The 22,188-nt window shown below is 41.5% G+C and overlaps 1 protein-coding gene across 4 annotated transcripts; it reads right to left on the bottom strand.

Moving 5' to 3' along the window:
- Nucleotides 1-245: 245 nt before the first annotated feature.
- On the bottom strand, nt 246-22,140 carry LOC125016840 (polycomb protein SCMH1). 4 transcript variants are annotated; one of them, XM_047599575.1, is made up of 17 exons: nt 21,939-22,140; nt 21,254-21,378; nt 19,430-19,498; nt 19,048-19,125; nt 18,828-18,898; nt 18,508-18,742; nt 17,256-17,344; nt 16,756-17,002; nt 13,596-13,840; nt 13,114-13,326; nt 12,508-12,634; nt 9,723-9,923; nt 9,399-9,569; nt 8,886-9,008; nt 3,115-3,246; nt 1,176-1,303; nt 246-1,081 (listed from the first exon to the last, which is right to left on the bottom strand). In XM_047599575.1, exons 3-17 carry the CDS (start codon nt 19,452-19,454, stop codon nt 962-964), a joined length of 2,205 nt encoding a protein of 734 aa, XP_047455531.1. In that variant the 5' UTR covers nt 19,455-19,498; nt 21,254-21,378; nt 21,939-22,140; the 3' UTR covers nt 246-961. The 4 variants fall into 4 exon arrangements, with proteins under 4 accessions (XP_047455531.1, XP_047455530.1, XP_047455533.1 ...); XM_047599574.1 differs by having other exon boundaries at nt 21,258-21,378; XM_047599577.1 differs by having other exon boundaries at nt 16,756-16,999; nt 21,258-21,378.
- Nucleotides 22,141-22,188: the final 48 nt, after the last annotated feature.

Here is a 22,188-nt window from a genome sequence, read left to right as displayed (position 1 = left end):
ATGGAAGAACTAAACGTGTTCCTCAAAAGGGAATGAAATAATGAAAATGTTAATTCCAAGATTATTATTATTATTTTTTTTTACCAATAGTATAGTCTTCTATAACATAAATGTGGCAACTAGAGCCTACGTGAAAAGGTCAAGCAACTTAAGAGGAGAAATATTTTAATTTAAATAATTGAATAGAAAATATTTTATACAACCACAGAAGGTGAGGACAAAATAACCCCATACTGACAAAAACAAACTATTATATTATTTATTGAACAATGTTAAGTATGATAGGGTTTCTCCACGTAGGAATTCTAATAATATAGTATAAAAAATTGAAAAAGTACAAATAACAAAGACAAGACAAGGCATTGTAAACAACATCCAGAATGAGAGAAAAAACAGATTTCCTCATGGCAGTATTTTCAGAATAAAGTTTTTTTTTCTTTCATAAAACATGTTTTTCTAACTATGATTAACTTTATGTAGTTGCAAAAACATGCCTCAAACCGAGACTAATCGGAGGAACTCCCAACTATTGGGATGAATGTAGTGTTTTTTTTTTTTTCTTTTAGCATATTCCAGCACAAAACCTTGAAAAAGTACAAAACATGACATGTACAGATTAAATGTAACATAATAAAAGCAGGCCACAAAGACTCTTACAGTTAAATGGCCACATATGAAACTTCAAGTTATACTGAAATGCAAATGGCCTGATGGACAATTGGGTGAGCCTACGTATCCCATGCTGCCTTAAGGCTGGATTGTGCTACACAAAATAAGCATTCCTCATTGGATGAGGTCAGGACAGGGGTATGGATATCAGATATGGTGGTCTGATGGAAGCTGCTACTTGTAAATGGTCAGTATATGTTCATTATGAAGTGCACGATATACTGATCCCAGAACAGGGCGGTGGGGCTGGAGTTGAGTCCTTTGGAAGCTTACGTCTAGCTGGCTGACGTCCTCAAGCCCGTTTGAGCTTATCGATGTGGAAGGTGAGTTTGAGGGCAGGGCCAAGCTTCAAACCCATGTATTTCATCATCATGTCGCTGCGCAGCAACAGGAGTGCTTTGCCATCAATCTCCTGTAGCAAAGGAGGAGGAGAAGTTGAGAGTTGCAAAAAAAAAAAAAAGCAGTAAAAGTTTGTTTTCAGCCCTTTAGCATCCAACTGTACATACATGTTTTCGGAAAAGATCAGCATGTGGGGCCAGCACCGGGTCGATGTCTCTGATATACTGCATAACTTCCTCTACAGTCCACAGGTTGGGGTCCTGAGCGCTGGGCCTTGGGCTCTCCCTGAAACTGCCTGAGAGCAAAAGCACAAACTCAGATTTATAAAGACAGTAAATGACTCAGTGTGTTTACATGCAGAGCTTAATCGAGATATGCTCAAAATTCGACATTCAACAGTCCTTGTCCCAGTTTACATGTAGCAGAGAAAATCGAATGACTGTTCTCCTCCTCCACACTAGGTGGCGATATGTGTCTTTTCAGCTGGATAATACCACGTTAATACGGCCTGATTTTCAGTTGAGCTATTATGCGATATAATACACAAGAGTCGTCCATGCGGCGGACTGGCATTTCAAACAACAACCAGACGGATAATAGTACATTTTTTAATCTCGTACGTAACGTTCGTGCTACTTCTGGTACAGGTAAGATCCACACTATCCCTCAGACGGTTCTTCTAGCAGCTCCGTTTCTCTTCTTCTTCTGCGACCGGCTTTCTTGGAGGTTTTTGTTCCGGGGTCACACGCCAGCGCCGCGGTTGTGGAGCATGCGCACACGCATTATCCAATTGGAAACTCTGATTCCAATCGTATTATCTGGGTGTCTCAATCGGATAATGAGAACTCCGATTTTAATCGGAGTAACGTGTTTACATGCACTAAAGTTCTCCTGTTATAGTCCGATTCAGGCAATAATTTGTTTTTTTTCACGTGCATGTAAATGCACTGACTGATAGCTGATGAAGCTTTACTGGATCCTTACGTTGAACCTGTATGTGTAGCCTTTTTCAAAAACAATTAGGTTCAAATTAAATGTGTTTGCACCCACATGACTATAAGAGCCAATGTGAGGTCTTACTTAGCAACGTCTGCTGAACAAGTCCAAAATGTGTAACTGCACAGACTGTATATGCAGACCAACATCCATGCACATGGAAACAGAATATAGCGTAAACACAACCATCCACTGTTTATGGAATATGTCAGCCACTTTAACCTCCAGGAATGTCCAGATGTCTGCAATGTTTGAAAGCTTTAAATCTTTAAATGTTACTCGTTTTGTAAAGATATTACTTTTGTAGCCAACTGAATTTCTTTGGTATTCACCAGCTGTGAAATAAGCCTTCACACCAAGATCATCTTCAATAAAACTGTATTGCTTAAAGTCTACTTACAATTCATTCAGTATGATCGTGATTCTAAGGTGTGAAAACGTGTTTAACAACTGCACCAGGGTGATAATTTTTATTTATGCATTTACCAAAACAGTAGAAACGAGGTGTATAATAAGTTTTGTGGAGTTATTTTTAACATCCATGAGGAGGGAGGGGAGCTGGGAGGGGTGGGGGAGCCCAGGAAGAGAGCACCCATCTGCGGTTTAAAGTCCTCACGGAGGAAGTCTCATTGAAAGAAGCTTATTTTGACGCTTCGCATTGACACACGCTGTTTCTTGAGTTTTTAATTAACAGGAATACATGCTTTTCATCAGGTTTTAATATAATATGTTTTAAAGGAGAAAAAAAAGGAGGGGAGCTGGTGTGGAACAGAGCCCAGCAAGAGGACACCCATCTTGGGCTTTAAGTCCCTGGAAGGACTTGTCCTTGTAAGCACCGTTTCTGCCATTTACTGTGTGATCTTGTATTTTACAGACAAAAGGCAAAATGATCGCTGTTAACATCACTTAACAAACGTTCTAATTTCCCTACGCTCTAATAACTCCTGGTGTGTTTAGCTGTCTGATAAGCCTGCCAAAGAAATATATTTGGATTTTCCGCATTTCTTTATTTTATTTACACTGGCTATTTTTTTTCACTTGCCTTTCAATTACACTGAAGTGCAAACGTGTGATATGGAGACGGTTATTCATTTTCCTATCACAGTTTACCTGTAGAGTTGTCACGCTGCAGCAGCTTGGAGGGAGACCTCATGCCAGATGTTAGTCCTATAGAGTTTGGGGGGAGAGGACTCTTCTTTAAGTGCTCTGACACCGCAACACTGTTCTCCAAGAAGGAATCACCTAGAGATAAAACAACAACAAAAGATTCACAAGTGAGATAAAATAATCACTCAAATGCTTAAATAATCCCAAAATAATAGACAGCAAAAAATATCCAACAATAAAGAAGTTGTGATGTAAAAACTATATTTCATTGTGATATAACTGGAACTCATGCAGTGATTTTAGTGTGTTATGGGCTTCAGTAAAAGTGGAAGGGCCTTCCTTCAAGGGTGATATTACCCTTTTACATAAATCTCTTCAAATATTCCATTAACTTAATTAAAACCTCAGGAAATTGAAAGATGATTAAATGATTACCCTCCTGCCCCAGAACTTAATACACTTGCTCCTGAGCCAAGAGTGTCTCTGTTTAACTGCCTCCTTTTATATGATTATATAAGACTTTACTGGACAAGTCAGAGCAGTCAATTATTAGAATGAAATGTTTTCCATAAAATGTGACATAGCATTGGAGTCGAGAGCCACTACTTATATGAACAAATACTACACATACGAGGAGGAAGTCTTGTTCAATCAGCGGAATCCTTTGATCTACGCATATTACTGTTCATTTTCACCCATAAGGCATTTTTCAAAAGAGAAATTTACTACCCAGAAGCAGGATACAAAAGCGATAACATAGTGCCATACCAGGGTTTCTACAGGTTTGAACAAATTAAATTTAAGACTATTCAAGACCCTTTTAAAACCATTATGAGTTAAATTTAAAACCTACACTAAGAACGAAAAATAAAGATAATCAGAGACCCAGAATTACTTTAAAAATAACTAAATTTATTGGCATTCAACTATCAACTCAGGGCATCCGTGGGGTGGGCTCACTAATGAGGAACAGAAACATAATAGGCCGGGGCCGGATGGGTTCATAGTGCAAATGAAGCGGTAAATGAATGTAAGGATTTAAGACCAGGAAAAATGTGGATTATCAGATCAAATTAAGAACAACTGTGCTCAACAATGATCCATACGAACTACCAAATAACAAGTGGTCCACAAACACTAAAGCTGGATTTCCATACACGACCCACCTCTACACCACACCACACCACCCACTTTAAATCGCCATTTCCATTGCTAGAAGGTGGATGGAACGAGGCCAAAGGGATACTTTTCTGGGTGCTTTTTAGTCCCTCCTCTGTGGTCTGTCCGAAGTAGGTGAATTGGGGACGAAAATGTGATGTAGAACGCTGCTGTTTGGTCAGAAAAGAATCGTCACGATGCAGCGCCAGGTACAAAGCAGGATGTTTTGACTGGAGAGATGAGTGTTTGACTGCTTACTTTTAACTTTCTGCTCTTGTGTTGGTATATTATAATGACTGGAAAAGCAATGTTGTTGTGGACCAACCCAGAGGTGAGGGCTTTTCTGTCCTTGCTGGAAGGTGAGAGTATACAGCGGGAGTTGGACTCGGAACGACAACGTTTTCCAGCGGCTGAGATGGCCAAACTTGGCTTTATCAGGATGGTAAAACAAATAAGGGCGAAGCTTAAAAAATTGAAGGCTGGTTATCGGGCAGCCAGGGGGCACAACAACACGAGTGGTGCTGACCAAAAGGTCCCGAAATGGTATGAGGAGATGGATGCAGTATACAGCCACAGACCAGGGAGCGGCGGTAGGGAAGCTTGCCTTGAATCCATTACACCGTCGCCGCAGTCCTCCGCTAAGTTTTTATCTTTTATTACGTTCATGGTCTTCTGCTTGAAAGCTCATAACTGCATTACGTTCTCTTTCATTCACTGGTTGTTAGAACATAGCTTCACTGTGTAGCCCACTGTTGCTAGTAGCAACAAGCATGGGTTTTAATAATAAAGCCTGCAAAACCGGAGGGGGGGGGGGCTCACTCCTAAAGCGTTAATAGTTTATTTTCATGAATTAACAAAATGCAGTGAATGATCCCAGACACACTCCATCATGTTGAGGTTTGGGTTTGTGGCTGCAACTCTTCCATGAAGACCATTTCTGGCCAGACTTCTGAAGATAGTAGATGGGTGTACCTGGGTCCCACCGGTTTCTGCCAGTTCTGAGCTCTGCTGGGCATCTACCGATTTATAGGAGAAATAAGCTTCCTTTGCCAACCACTGTGTCTACGATCCTACAAAATCTTGGACTTTGTGGAAGAGTACCTATTGCTTCTTCCAGTTACTTCTCTTTTCTTTGGCTTTCGGGAGCCTGTAAAAATATATCTCCGACTGCTTTTCAAATCTGTTGGTACAGCCAATCGCGCAACAGTTCTTCCACCCAAAACAAATCTATCAGCCTTCTTTAGATAAAAAAAAATAATTGAAGATAAACATGGAACATTACCAGGCCTGGGGCCTTTATCATCAAATACAAAGACATTTATTGCGATAAGTAACATGGGACGTAACATGCCCACAATGAAATCATTAGCCTACTCTAATTACTAGTGCAATAAACAGGACAAAACATGCCTGGAATTAAATCAGTACCACACTTACCAGTGCAATAAACGAAGTAGCAAAACTTGCCCCCATTAATCACACAGACTTCAGTCATGCAACATATACCGGGGTCGAATCCACCTTGGTAAAAAGATAATCATTTACCCAAGTTCTGAATTTTAATTTGCCTGTGTGCCACTGGCTAACACCCTCCATCTGAATCCTCTCATTTGCTGCTGGTCTTCTTCACCTCGCAATATTTGAGCAGGCGGGATCCCAACAGCGCCACCCTACCATCAATGTATCACAATGCTATTCTCTGGTCAGGAGTGGAAGTGCGCCAATAAATAATGAAGGAGAGTAAGTGCAGCCAAGGAACAAAGATTCCGAGTGCTGGGAAAAAATTATACAGTGCGCAAGGTGCGGGCCAAATATAATTGGTGACAGGCCAAGTTTGGCCCATGGACACCAAATTAGGCTTCAAACTAATGCTGCTAATCTCCATGTTCAACTGTCACTTTTTGCCATTCTTTGGCCGTAACCACGGAGACTTCCGCCTGCTGTGACGTCACGGGCATACCCTCCGTATATATCTATGCAGACCCTCGATGGGAGAGAGGAACCCTACGTCACTGAAATGGCCCAACCCCCTTATGGTTGAAAACAAAGCAGAACATAGAATAGAAAAAGAGTTTCTCTGCAAGCCTCAGTGACAACAAAGAGCTGCTGTCTGAGAGAAACAAGATGGAGGAAGAGAAGGAAGCTCTGGAGGAGTTGAAGAACCAGCTGGAAGAAGAGAAGACAGAACTGAAAACGCTAAAGGAAAAGAGAGAACTGCTTACTAGTATAGCAGACAAGAAGGACAAAGAACATGAAGATCCAGCAGAGATGAACAAACAAATGAAGAAAAAGAAAAATTTGGAAGATAAGAATTAAGAACTGGACGAAAAAATTCAGAGCTCAAGGAGACTACCAAAGAAACGGAGATAAAAAGTGCAGAACTGAGGATGACACATCTTCAGTTGGAGCAAGGGCGAACTGGACTCCAAAACCATATGTCTAGAGGTCACCTAGGGCGTGTTCACACCAGACTCGTTTAGTCCGCTTGAAACGGACCTTTTCTCTGGTGCAGACTCTGATGCGGACCAAACAAGTGAACCGAGACCACCTCTGCAGCTGGGACTCGGTTCACTTGTTTCGTCCGCACCAGAGTCCATAACGAACCCTGGTATGCTACGTTTGTCCTGTGATTGCAAACTGATCCCATTCCGAACCAAACATCTGAGCGACTTTTTGGACTAAATGGGCTTCCGTTTGTAACAATTCACCATACACACAAGGGGGATCTTTTCCAGACAAGAGCACCTTTTATTAATATCTTACAGAAAAACAGACCACGCCTTTGAAACCACCAACACAACACACAAAAGACGGACATGCACGAAAAATCTTAAATTTGCCCCATTCAACCCACTGTTAAAATGTTTAATGTTTAAATTCATTCGCTACACGTGTCCAAAGGAAAAATAAACGACAGTTTTGTCCGCAAAAACAAGAAAAAAACAAAAATGTGTGATTGATCGCTAACTGGCATACCAGGAACAAAAAAGTTACAAAAAAGGTTGTGATTGGTCATCGGTCATTTCATTCATTCATTCATTTGTTTCTATTTTATACCAAGAATGAGCCATGGATCAACGTGGGGTACAAAAGAGACCCACTGCCTCCTCGATATATGGTCGGAGGAGAGCATATATCAGCTGCTTGACGCACAAAAATGCTGACGTCTGTGGCCAAATCGCTGAGAGAATGTGTGAAGCAGGGTTTACCCGGACTCTGACGCAGTGTCGGTTTTAAACTGAACCAATTTTTGATTTTTAAAGATCTGGACCAAAGCAAGTGAACTATCACTTTCCTGGTGTGAAAACCACCTTAATAACAGGCAAGAAAGTGCTGAAGGAGAAAAATGAATAAGTGGTGAAGCGCAAGAAAGAAAACGAGGAGAAAAAAAAGACCTGGAAGAATGGAAAATAAGAATGGAGGAGAAGAATGAGTTTTAGAGCAAAAGAAGCAGAGGAATAATCAAATGCAGGAGAGAAATGAAGAGCTGAAGGAGAACAATCACGAAATGATGGAGAAGAATAAAGAATTGAGGGAGAAGAAGAGAGAATTTGCAGAAAAATACAAAGAACTTAAGGAGAAGATGAGAGAAATGAAAAAGGAAAAGAAAGACATAGACAGGAGAAATGCTACCCTGGAAGAAAGGAATAGAGGACTTGAGGCAAAGAAAGAGGTGGACACAGAGAAGACCGAAATCTATCGAAGTCCATCTTCCTTCTAACCACCTTCTTTCAACCTTCCTCCATCTTAATCATCCTCACCTCTCCATGTCTGCTTCTCTAAACAAAGTACAGCTGCAACACATTTCTTTTTTGTTCTAGTTAGTGTTAAAATATTTAACTGTAGAATTAGTCAGTGGATTTGGGAAATGATATGTAAGGAGCTACAACGGATACTAGGATATGAAGTACATAAGACCTGTTTGGTGCTTTACTTATGCAAGTTCTCAGAAGAGACTGTTACTACCCGTGATGGTTACTTGATCAAAATACATGAGTAACTGGGCAAAGGAAACGCCACCAATGAAAGATCAATGGATAAAAATTGTGGAAGAAATCCTCAAGCAGGACTGGACAGAAAATGGGAAAATTGGCCCACATACAAGATTCAAAATGATGATACTAGGCCTGATCAATAATCGATGGATGCACTAATCTGTATGATTCTAATATTTGCTCTCAACAAGCTGTTGCTTAAAATAGGACCCCAGCCTGAATCTCACCATGTATCCTGTTTTGTCTTTGTCACATGCGAATGTCCTCGCAATGTCCGAATCCAGAAACATTGACTTCAAGAGACTCCTTCATTGGAGTTAAACGAGTGGTGACTGTGAAGACACCAAATAACCTTGGTGTGCATTGTTGGTCTGCTGCCTAGTGCTGCCCCTTACTGGATTTATTCCCAAACCATCCCAACACTTCTCTTTTTTTTTTGCTGTATTTCCATTGCTCGACAGGCCTTATCCACTCTTAAACTCACATGTTGCACAGTTACGCACAGAGCCCCAAGGTCGCGTGTTTGTGTTCATGTGGCTCTGACTATTACAAACAGGGGAAAGAAAATCATTCCGCATACCTCTAAATACAAAAAAGGCAAGAATGAATAAATCAGCATACCATCAGTGGAGAGTCGGTGGATCTTTGCCAGCTTCTGAGACAAGGGACTGTTGAACTTCTGAAGAAAGCGCTTGGTGCCTCGGCCTGGACCTGTTGTCAGGTTGTCTCCAAAACTTCTTCTCTCTAAGTATTGAGGACAGAGTAATTGATACAATTAGAAGCCTTGGTAAAGGCTTAAGGAACAATACAAGTCAAATGTGTATCAATTAATATAATCTGTGATAAAATTTCTGGCTGTATGCCTCATCCTACTACTGTGTAAAACATGGACAGAACCTTGCAAAATGCATAATGCACATCCCCTGAACCGTTAGAAGACTGGTTTCTAAGAAGAAATGCCCAGAACTTCAGTGTCACAACTTCAGTAGACAAATAACGTACAGTATAAATGCATTCAGGTATCAGGGATCTCATTAAAATAAGGCTAACAGCTGATTTAGATAATAGAGCCTCATCAAGATTATCCAACTGATGTGCATGTAACCAGACAATGAAACAACAGTTCATCCTGACCTGTAGTGTAAGTGTGACTATCGTAGTGAAGACCTCCTCTGGCTACAGGCTGGCTGCCAAACAGAGGATCGCAGTGAAGGTTGTGGCAGAGTTTTTCCAGGAACCGGAGGACGTAAGTGACACTGCTGACTGTGGGCAGGGTCAGGGTGTGCTGCTGCTTGTCAAAATGGGCTAGATGAGACACAGGGGTAAAAGGATGGTGAATCACATGCTCCAAAATCGAGGGCACACTCTTTCGCTTGACACAACATCTCTTGTCATCTCAATGAACCCCACGTTCTATGAGCCAGTATATAAAATGACTGACGTTAGTTGAATCCACACCTGAAATGACTTCACCTCCTTGTCCAGACTTGAGGCAGGAAAAGACTGTGCCTTGGTTATAAGCAGAGTCCACACAAGCCTGGACACACTGCTGAAGCACAGAAGAGGCTCGACCAGGCCCAAAGTGGTCTGGAAGCAGCTGGATACGTCTCTGGTCCATATGGGGTCCCACCTTGCCGTACTTGTTTAGGTACACACAAACTACAGGACAGAGGACAGACAAATACCAATGTGTTACATGAATTATTAAACTCCATATACTTCACCACAAATAACAAATGAAATCGAGCTATTACACACTTGTGTGAATGTGAGATTCTTTTGCTAAAACAGCATAAATTCAGTGACGATATACACTGCCTGGCCAATAAACGGTCACACACTCTAATATTTTGCTGTAAAATTTGATTCCAGCAGCATTCACTGTGGCCCTGTTTCAGTAAGCTTCTGAAATGTTACAATATTTATTTCCATCCAGTTTTCTTCTCCAGCACATCCCAGAGATTCTCAATGGGGTTCAGGTCTGGACTCTGTGTTAGTCAATCTATGTGTGAAAATGTTGTGAGCCCCATAAATCCTGGCATTATCATCTTGGAATATGCCCGTGCCATCAGGGAAGAATATACCCATTAATGCATAACCTGGTCATTCAGTATATTTAGGTAGTCAGATGACTTAATTCTTTAGACATAATGTTGCTGAACCTAGACCTGAGCAACAGCAGCAACCCCAGTTCATAGCACTGCCTCCACAGGATGGTTCAGTAGGTACTAGACATGATCAGTGTATCAGTTCATCTTCCTCTCTTTTTACCCTGATGCCCCATCACTTCATCAGACCACATGCCCTTCTTCCATTGCTCCAGAGTCCAATCTTTATGCTCCATAGCAAACTGAAGTCTTTCTTTGAGCTCCCTTTCACTTTCACTATGAAATGTGGCCCTGAGCTCTATTGTTGTTTTTCTTCGTTTAAGTGATCGCCGATCATGATCAATTGGGATTTCGTCCAAACACATTTCTTCCTGGAAGATAACAGTTTTTAATAATGCGTTGGACAGTTATAAACCCAATTTTAGTAGTTTCTCCTTAGATGTTTTCTCTACTTGATGCATGCCAATGATTTGACCCTTCTCAAATGGACCACTGCATGTTTTTCCATATGGTTGTTTAAGAAATGAGAAGCTACTAATTGCATCAGTTGGGGATAAATAACTTGTTGCTATGCAGTAATTATCCAACAGGAGGCCCGTTCTTATTTTAGAGTATATACAGGAATCCTAAGTTAATTTTTATACCTTTTTAAGACATTTTTTTAAGACCTTAATATTTTTTAATATCTCACTGCCACTTCCAATTGTAACCATTTACATCAGTAACACCTTTAACTTAACAGTTTTAGTTTACAATAAAGACTATAGACCACTATAAAACAAGGGGTGTAACGATTACCGGTTTCATGATAAACTGCAGTAAAATTCCTGGTGGTTAGTAATAACTTTCAATAGTTTTTATCATTAAAACCGTGTCTGATTATTATAGTTTTGTTTTTGTTTTTTTTTTCAAAATACAATTTGGTTAAATAATTTTAATTTCAGTGTGGGTGTATAAGTACTTTTAGAACATTTTGAGCACATTTCAACAATACCATGATTATAATGATAACCGTGGTAATTTTGGTCAAAATAATCATGAAATTTAATTTTCATACTGTTACATCTCTACATAAACAGAATTCTAATAGGCTGGGAGAATAAATCAAAGGTAAAGTTTGAACAAATGTTTAGTGTAAACACTTGTATAACACGTGTATAAACTCAAAACTAGTTTACAAACAGCGTTGCTGTGCCACCCAGAGCCAATCTGATGTTGGTAAAGATGACGAGATAGTCCTACTAGCCGAGGTTTTAGCTGTCGCTTCAGGTGCGACTACCAGTGGCGGTGTAATGTTAACATGTGGTGGCGCAACAGTACTGGCACAGAAGTTAGCAATGGATAGCTACTGCTCGCAGTGGGTAACAGTGGCCTTCTGGCTAGCGCCACGACATAGGGTGAGGTTGTGTTATGCGTGTTTAAAGGAACCCAGTCTTGGAACTCACATTAGAAACTGTGATATCATATCACGTTTAAAAAGGCCCTTAAACAGTGGTTGAAAACAAGCCATGAGTAACTTCTTATCTTTTCTATCTTGTGTATGGACTTTTAACCTTAATTTGACTTATTTTTTTGTGGAAGATTTTTACAAGTTATGTCTATTTGTCATGGTGTATCGTCTGTATGTTTTTTAAGACACCTATATGTACGTTAATGTGCATTGTCCTAAATAAATAGATAAATAGATAAAAATAAAATTCTGTCCGCATCCATTCTGGTGCTCACAGAGACAATTAATGAACACACCCACAGTAGTTCAGTTTTAATGTTACGGGTTCATCTTTGTGTTTTTTTAATAAACAAATAAAATCACAAGCTTTTTTAATGTTTTTGGACTCAAATGCAAATTTTACTTTTAAAATATCTTCAAATTTTAAGACCTCATAAAATCATGATAAGACTTTTTAATACTTTTTAAGGGTCTTAATTTCACCAAAATTGAATTATCAACTTTTAATTCATTTCAAGACCCCACGGATATGCTGTATTTGCTTAGTTGAATCCAGGTGGTCACCTTGTTTTTTGGCCAGGCAGTGTATGTATACAACAGCACTGTATGACAGTGTAAAATATACTCAACATCCCAGACAAAAAAACCTTAATGGTGTTCATTATGGCCTGTGGCTGCTGAGTACCTGTGGGAGCCTGTAGTGCAGAGTTGGGGATGGTGGCGTTGTCCAGGGGTACAGTGCTGGTGTCAGGCTCTGGGGTGCTGCTGGTGGGAGACGTGGGGACTGGATTAGGTACCACTCGTGGTTTTCTCTGTATACAAACACAGCACATTTTACAGCATTTTTATCGTTTAATGGTTTATTTTATTATTATTTTTCTTTCATATTTTTACTATATGAAATATGGTGCTACAATAGGAAACACAACATTAATTTACATTAATCTCCTCTCAAGACATTATTGGGACCTGATGAGTGCAGCTACTTGTTTTGCCAACATTTGTTCAAGACAACCACTACGTTTTTGTAACCATTTGTGCCTTTGAAATGGATACCAACTTCCTTAATTTAAAAATACAAACAAATATCTTATCTACTACATAAATTACAAGAAAAAGCAAAAATAACATGAATTAACTTGATAACTATTCCCAGTAAAATAGACGAGCGCTAGCTTCGTTCCCAATAAATGAAGTACTATGAGAATGAATATACTGGATAAATTCCCTTGGTCACATTTTTCATTTCTGTTTCTAATGTGACATGTAGTGATCTGTACTGGATGGCTACCTTGCTGCCAGGCTTGGGCCCTCTTTTCTTTGGGATCTTGATAGGTTCTGCCTGAGTCTGGGCCTGCTGCAGACCTATCCTTTGTGCCCAGTTGGCAGGCAGTCTGCCCCTGGTTCGTCCTGGGCCAGCCACCGGCCGTCCTGGGCCAGTTACGGGCCGTCCTGGGCCAGGCATGGCTTCGTCCAACCAGCCAGCTCTCTTTGCCCAGCCCAGCTGCAAACAAAGAGGAGGAGACACAGGGTCAAGTAGGGCTGCATTTTCATTCATAATGCTTACCATGCACAAATCAGCATCTCCTAATCTGCAACTATCAAAACCTAATGTGAAAGGAAACAGTCTCTATGAAGCCTAAGCCTTTTTTTCTCCTCAAACACCTCAAAGCTTTAAATAAGAATACCAGCTTTTTCTAATTAGGTAACTGACCTTGCAAATAAAGCCAACCATCTCACCTCAATGGTATTTCTGAACCATTTTGTGCCTACCTTACTGCCAGGCTTAGGTCCTCGCTTCTTGGGGATCTTAATGGGCTCCAGGACTTTGCCGGTTTGGATGCTCTGTGGTCCCAGTGCTGAGCCCTTCTGACTCCAGGCCCCCGTCACTTTGGTTTTCCTGCGTCCTGGCTTACGTCCTCTCTGACCAGGAGGTCTGCCCACCGCGGGGGTGGGATGCATGGCTGGACTCTCCACACTTCCGTCTGTCAGTGCTCCAAGGCTCTTGGGCAACACCACTGAACAGGCAAAAATGAACAAGGAAAAGGTACTTAATGAAAAACACTCAGCTCCATACGCCCCCTCCTTTCAACACACATTTCTTTACCTCTGACGTATTCAATCTGATATCCAAGCTGCAGGCTGTCATATGTGGTTACATCATATGAACAGCAGAAATAGAATGTATTCAAAATCTAATATCCACCTCACCACGCACCTGCCATGTAACATGTACATGAAATTCCCAGCTCAGCGGAATGAGTTATGAGCACAACTGCACACGCATTCAAGCCTTTGTGCTCTCGGCTGTAATGCCCTCAGTTGACTCCAGCTGCAGCCGACCAAGAAGTGAGCCATTCATAGGCATTAGACACTCACACTACATGCGGGGAATTAAGTGTCCTTTCCTCCATCTCTGAAGAACGAGTAATGCACCACATTTCCACAATTATTATTTTTGTGAAATGCAGATAAAAATCCAAAGCTGGTAGCTTCTCATCTGCAGCAGGGAAGGTCAGACATGCTGCTTTTCCTCTATTAAACCTCCTCCTTTTGTTAAAAAGTCTTTTCAAACTCTAGTGTGAGAGGGTGAACGTGGAGTGAGAAAGAAACTGGGCATGAGGTTACATCAAGGTGTATATGCTCCTGTTCATTTTGTAACAGTGCTCCCTTATTGAATTTGACTTTCAATAAGCTCTAAAAGGTTAACTGGTCGTTTTCTGCATACAAACAGGTACATCAAAAAGTGACTGCTTGAATCAGACAGAAAAATCATACTGCAATGTTCTCAGATAACACGAAAAGCACCAGGGAAAATGTGCATCAGTGGGGCGGCTACAGTCTGCAACTACAGTATTGTATTGTGAAATCAGACAAATATGCATTGTGGGCACAAACTGCCATCCATTACATCCAACAAAAGAGGAAGCAGAGGAAAAACAAGGACTGAAAGGCATCAGGTAAGACATGAAGGAGGAATGTAATCGAACATGAATCTTCTTTTTTTACCCAACTCCCGTTGTTGAATCCCTAATGGCTAGAATCAAAAGAAGAAGCACGACAATACCTAGCCTCAAGATTAAAAACAAAGACGCGAGCTCCTGACATCTGTGAGACCGACTCGGAATTTACTTCAAGAACTCCCGCAAATTAACGCAAGCCCTTCATTTCTTGATGGGAACAATTTCGGGGAATATGCACATGGTAGAAACATGCACAGAGAGCGAGCGAGAGAGAGAGAGAGAGAGAGAGCTTAAATTAAATACATAAAAACAAGCAAACTTTAGTCTAAGCCACGACTTCTGGCAAAACATCAAGAATGTGTGCGTGCAAAAACAACTGTGCAGAAAAATCTAGAGTTTACCGAGGATGTCTGGCTTCACATGCACCTGCAAGCCTACATACACTTAGACACACACACACACATACACAAACACACACTGCACAAACCAAAATGCACTGGTATTCATCCTGGATCAACCAGACAGATTTATGAGAGGAATAGCCACATTCATTAGTGCAGGTCTTGGCCCGTGGGGCTGTATTTATTAAACACACTTTCACACAGGCACACCAATCAATGCAAAGCTCAATCTCTGTAGGCTACAGTTTCACAAGGCAGCCACAGCAAGGCAAAGGACTAAAAAAAGGCACCTGATTGATCCTAAACAGATTGGGTGAATCCTTGGTAATATGTTCAAAGGTTTAAACAGCTCGAGGTTACAATCAATTGCAGTGCTAAATACAGCCATATGAATTCGTAACAAGCAGGCCCCTGTTTTTTTTTCTTTTCCTCTCCCCTGAGTGCATCGAGTTCATTGAGTTCACAAAACCACCACTGCCAAGCTTCCTATTACAGCAACGGAACTTCTCAAAGAGCTTTTAATCTATCACTCTACCACTGCATTTCTGTGATTTCATTCATTTTACTCACCCTCTTTCTCAAATGAATGTTAAGTGTTTGGTTGCCTGCAAAGCTGTCCTCAGATTCACCCTCTCCTCCTGCCCTGTCCTCCTCTCCCACTCTTCCTCTGCGTTGCTCCTCCTCTCCTTCTTTTTCCTCCCTTTCGCTTCTTCTCTCCTCCTACCATTCGCCGACAATGTAAACAATCCACCTTTCACAGCGCACGCCTGTTTTTCCTCTTCATTGCCAACCCCTCTCTTAATTCTTTCCAAGGTCTAATCAGACTCTGGAAGCCAGGGTGCCAAAGAGAGGCCTGCGGAGGGGGGCACCCAGGCTTCAACCGCGTCATGGCCCGACTCAGCCAGCTGGGTCAGTGCCAGGTCTCCATAAAACACTAGCAGGCTACAAAGACATGTCCTGCCTCCCCATTTCCCTCCTTCCTTCCACTCCTTTCACATGCTGTGGATTCTACGGATGAGGACAGTTGCCCCTGTGGCTGATAACCTTTGTATCCACATCTTTCTTTCAGGCTCCTTGTATAACAAACTGCTAACTCTGGTTCCCAGCTCTGCTTCTGGCTCTTAAATCCTGACGTTAAAAAGTAAAAGGCAACATATTTAAGGGAGCAGAGACTGACTGGGACTTGTTTTATGAATGGGAAAACAAAGAAACTATCTATCATGAAGAAGTGTCAGATGTGTTGAAAACAGTGTTTGAGAAGAAAAGCAAACCCACAGGCATGCTGACTTTAACATTTTAGAAAATGGGCAAGATGTTAGTGAATACTAGAGGGCAACGAGCAAGCATAGCTCAAATGAACATACTACATGGCAATACTGTAAACTCTATATGTCTCATTAGTAATTTGATTTGCTGTACAAATGGGTATCATTCTGTTCTATTGGGACGAATGTGAAAATATTAAAAATATATATTTTTTAAGTCTTATTCAGAGTATACAGTTCAAAGTTTGTTCAGACACGGTGGCATCGAGTCGAATCTATGTTAACAACGGTGTGAGATCCAGACCTTTGGTGCCGGGCGGCTGAAGGTTGTCTCCGGTGAGGGAGCACCAGCCGACGGGGAAGATGTCACGCGAGTCATAGCGGCAGTAGTAATCAAAGGCTCCCCGCCAGCCGTCAAAGGTGACCAGCACCTCGACGCCACGCAGAGCGCCTACTGTGGCAGGGCAGATGAAGTGGGGATTTTTCCGGTCCACGGCCTCCAGCTTCATGCCCACCTGGAACGAGTTCTGCTCTGGTGCGGGAGGCTCCTGCTGGGGAATACGGAGAGAAAGAATAGGTGGGTCAGATATAGAGGTATCTGTTCAATCTTCTGTAACAGGGAAGCACGGTAAAATGAAGCTAATGCTGGTGAAAAAGTGACACGTTTCTTATTGTAATATACATTATATATATTATAATTATATATATTACTCATTTATACTAATGTATAATCCATGACTAATAAATAAACATGCTTGTTTTCTCCCCAATATTTTGTAGTTTTTTAGAGCCTTGTACAGGTACCTTGTGAAAGATGCGAAAAGGAGCCATCTCAGCACCATTTAGTGTTTTCAGAAGGAACATGGGCCAGGAGGATGCATTCAGACGGAAACCTGCAAATGGGAATCATTGTTGTCAGAACTAAACGTAATGTAAACTGAATCTCTCCAAGTTATGAGCTGTGGGAGTAAGTGAGAAGAGAATCAAAGAAAATAATCTTGTTTGCAGGACTAAACTCTATCAACAAATCTGTGGTAACAAAGACAGACGGAACAAACAGTCAGCCCACACAGTTGTTTTTCCCCATGTGTATTAGACACAGAAATGTCCGAGGTAGATGGCTTTATATGCATTAACTTCACACACTGAAATTCTGTGCTGTCAGTCACTGACATCTAGTGGGCATAATAAGAAATCTATTAACAAGAAAAGATAAGAAGCACATTATATGAACGTATTTGTGATAATTATTGACTTTAGGTGTTTTAATCAGACTCGTTGCCGCATGTGTGTAGAGACAAGCACCTAGTAACGCTGTCTCCATTTGCAAACACTGGTGATACAAAATGGGTTGTTCTGCTCAGAGTGACAACTGTGGTTCTGTGATTGGATGTCACTTGTTAGTGATATTATTAGAAAGTGGAAAGTGTTTAGGAAAAATAGCAACTCAGCCATAAAGTGGAAGACAGCGTAACATCACATTGTGGGGTCAATGGCTACTGAGGCGCATGGTGCGTAACAACTGCCGTCGCTCTGCTGATTCCATAGCCGAAGAACCTCCGCTGGCTTTAATGTACGCAGAAAAACTTTGCGGTGGTACAGCAAGTAAGGATATAAAGACAGGGTTTGTTGAATCTGGTGTGGAACAACTTGACTGGCCTGCGCAGAGCCCTGACTTCAACCCCATCAAGCACCTTTGGGATGAGCTGTAACTGAGGTTGTAAGCCAGGCGTTCTTGTATAACATCACCTGCCTGACCTCATAAATGCACTACAGAATGAATGGGCACATAGGCCCACAGAACCCGAAAAAACCCTTGCAGTTGAAGCAGCAAAAGAGTGGGGGGGAATCTATCTTCTTCTTTTCCTTTTAGCTCTTCCTTTCAGGAGTAGCCACAGCAAAACATCTGCTTCTATATGTATTTAATACAATGTCATTATAGTCCAGATGTGGTCAGATGTGGCCAAATGCTTTTGTCCATGCAGTGTAACATAGTGACCAACACATCAGACAGAACCACCTAAATAATAACAGACTAATGTATTTGTGTCCTTACCGAGTGGTGGCTGCAGCATGCCTCCGTTCTTTTCACAGTTACCAATAGGCTGGATCTCTGAGGAATCCACCAGGCGCCAGAAGTCGTTCTTATTGTCAGACCCATCCAAGCGCAGCCGCAGCCGGGAGCCTGTCAGGCCCACCACTGTGGCGATGCAGGTGGACGTGGTGTTCCGTGGGTCCTGCGCCTCCAGCTTCATGCCCGCCTTGAACTCATTAACTGGAGGTGTGAGGCTCTAGAAGGCGATGATGGACAAGTTATTAGTTGGAGAGCGGTAGCCAAATAACAGCAGGGAGGCAAGAATCCATCAATCTGCTCACCTGTCTGAAACATGAAGCAGGGGCAGCAATAGCACCAGTCTCTTTCAAGTATTTCTCCCAACTGAAATGCCCTACAGAAGAAAAAGAACAGTGGGTAAAATAACCTTTATGGTGTGTACGGACTGTCAGAATGTACTATATGGATATGTTTGGCATAAGCAGAGATGACAAAATTAAAAAGAAAAAAAAAAAGGGCCTCTGTAAGAAGCAGGTTATTTACCTTGGTACTGTGAAGGCACCCGGGAGGGCCGTCCACTCCGGGCATGCTTGATCCTCCGGGCATCTTTCCACTCTATAGCTGGAGGAGCCAAAGAACAGAGAGAACAAGCTTTCAATTATGGGTAATTTTCCTCATCAGTCAATACCTTGCAATACCTGCTACAATCAGTGCTCCCAACACGGGCATGAGTTACAGAACTATTACAAGATAATATGTGAGTCTGTCTGCACAGACAGACAAAGGGCTCGGTTGAGGTGAGCTCAGCTAGGGTTAGGGTTATACAGCATTTCTAACTTTCCCAACAAGCCACAGCAAACATGCGCATTACAGACATTTGAAAATAAAACTGTTATCATACTGTGAATGGTATAAAGCCTCTTACCTTTCTGAGGCACCGGTTTCCTCATGCTCCCACAATTCTGACCGACTAATAACACAACAGTGGCCTCCACTATAAAAACAAGAAAAAACATAGAAGATGTTACAGCTGTATAAACCAGGCAAGGCTTGGTAAAATCTAATTTTTTGTGGCAGATGAATCATGTCACAATCTAAACATTTCTAGCTCTATTCCCATGTGGCTAATATTACAGTGGGATGACATGTAATTGAAAAATTACATCCATGTTTCATGTGGCGCATTCACATGGAATAAGCAAACTGTGTGTTTTACTTAAATTTATTATACACAGTTGTGATTTATTCATGCTATTTTTCACTTCACTGAACTACAAGCTTTATTTACTTTGGATTAATAACAAGAAAATATATTTTTAGAAATAAAACATGTGACGATACTGTATTGATCCTGGGGGAGAATATACAAAGTACCTGGAAGTACTGAAATCAGCCCATCCTTTACCAATGTAATGTACACATTAATGATTCACTTAATAATAAATACTGAAGAATAATTAAACAATAAGAAACATTCTGCCATCTTCACAATTTTGTTCCTCTGATGCTTTGAGTTTGCTTTTTTTGGTAAATGGGTCTGCATGCTATGCAGCGACATTTTTTTCTCAAACGGCTGTCCAAACTTTGATTTATAACACAGTCTTTATGGTTACTAAGTAAAAAGAGGCAAAAATTACTATGCTTTACATTAGTAATTACATAGATAAAAGTAAAAGTAGGTAAAAGTAGTCCTGTGCAGAAGTCCTGCAAAAAAGTGTAGATATTTCTAAATATTTTCACTAAGATTGTACAGTGCTATCAATAGATAAATTATATGCATAAGAAGTGAAAACTTATATTTTAGGATGTAAACAAAAAGGTAACGGAAACTATTAGATTATTCATTCCCTCAAAAAGCTCAACACGCAAATAGAAATTTAGAAGTATTCAAACTAAATTTCAGGCCACCACATATAAATTGTAGGGCTGTGTTTCGAAGGGCGCCCTGCGCTTGTTACGCTAGCAGCTCACTGGTCTCTCTCTCAGACAAGGGGTCGTCATCGTGGGCAAACAGGTCAAGTTCAGCAAAGACGGCCAAGATCATGCCACGTGTATTTCATTTACCCTCAGATTCACTTTAAGATCGGAAGACATTAAAGTGTGGACAGAATATGTTTGGCATAAGTTCAGGTAAAATATCACAATATCAAAGCCCAAACTATGGGCTGACTACAGCATAACGTCCACTCATCGACTCTCTGAAGATCAAACTGTTTTCAGCTCAGATTATCATTCAGTTCTGCATAACTTTAGCTGAATGACCTCATTGGTAATTACATCTATTTTTTTGTCTTGAGCACAGAAGATTGCACGTTTTATTAAAGATTCAAATTTAAAATGAAAACAAAACAAACAATAAACATCTAAATGGTTTCTCACCATGAGTCAGCAGGCAGAAATCTGAAGCTACGTGACCCCTAACACGCAGACCTCAGTTCACCAACTGCCCCAGACACAACATCCAGGTCATCAGGTCAAACTGATATAAACAAGTGCTGCATTTATGAACCTGTTTCTAGAAACAGGTTCATGGAGCATGAACGTAATCCAAATGGAATAAACACAAGTTAAAAACAGACTGATGTGCAAGATTTCTTACCTAACATCACAGCGCATTTAAGGGAAATAATAATAAAAAAAAACGCATCCAGACTAACACACAATACACAACAATACTTGTGCCACATATCTGAATATTTGGAGAGAATATTTTGCAATGTAAAGGAGGTGGCTGCTCACATAAACATACCTACCTTAAAACTTCATAACCGTTTAGCAGCGTCTCTCCTCTCCCGGATGAGTTCCCTGTTCAATAGAATTGCGCCTTTTTCCTCCGCCAAGGGGGATGGCGTCCAAGTTAAAGCGACCGGCTCCCTGTTTTCAAGGCGGGCAGAGGGACAGCGGGTCTGGAGTTAGCGCACTGATGAGGGAGTAACAGACAGCAGCATTCCTCCTGTTGCTAACTCGGTCCCGGGGGCGATTCTCCGGAACTCCGGCTAGTAATACCGCTTGTCTGGCGTCAACATGGAGCGATACGTTTCTTTTTTTTATAGACAGCAAAACGCGGCACATTACCGAAATCACGACGAGCTCCATTCAAAACACTAAGCTTACACATGGGGACCCCCCTTCTCCCCTTTCGCTGCCTTCTGCATATTTATCAGTGCATTGTATGTTCAGACGGCGGCGCTCATTGTGTTGCTGAATGTTATGAATTAACAATGCATTAACCGCTACCCGATAACTGACATTAGTGAATGAGAGTCGAGCATGGAGCCAGCGCAGCTGTGCAGACACCCAGCATGCTATGCTACACCCACACATACACACACATGCCCACTGCCTAGGATAGGCTAGCTTAGCATGCTAGGTGGCTCGCTAGCTCGTTGACCCTATGGATTCTAAATATTAGCATTAGCATAACGGGAACATACCAGCACAGTGACGTTGCCTAGCGGTGACCTCGGCTCAACGCTGAAGGCGAACATAAAAGGAGGTGTTTCCCGGTGTTCCCGAGGATGTTTACCTCGCTTTGTAACGTGTGTGTTTGTTTCTGATGTGGATTTAGCGCCTGTCCGCCATTTTTCCCCCTGCACGATGAGGAGGGGGTGTTTTGCCAACATTTCTTGTTGGGCAGCCAGTCAGGCAGACGGGCAAGCTAGGTTGAGGGAAGGAGAAAGGGCA

The sequence above is a fragment of the Mugil cephalus genome, chromosome 11, assembly GCF_022458985.1.
Source record: "Mugil cephalus isolate CIBA_MC_2020 chromosome 11, CIBA_Mcephalus_1.1, whole genome shotgun sequence".
Classification (NCBI taxonomy): Eukaryota; Metazoa; Chordata; class Actinopteri; order Mugiliformes; family Mugilidae; genus Mugil; species Mugil cephalus.
The sequence above is the reverse complement of the archived record's forward strand: the minus strand, read 5'-3'. Positions and strand labels throughout refer to the sequence as shown.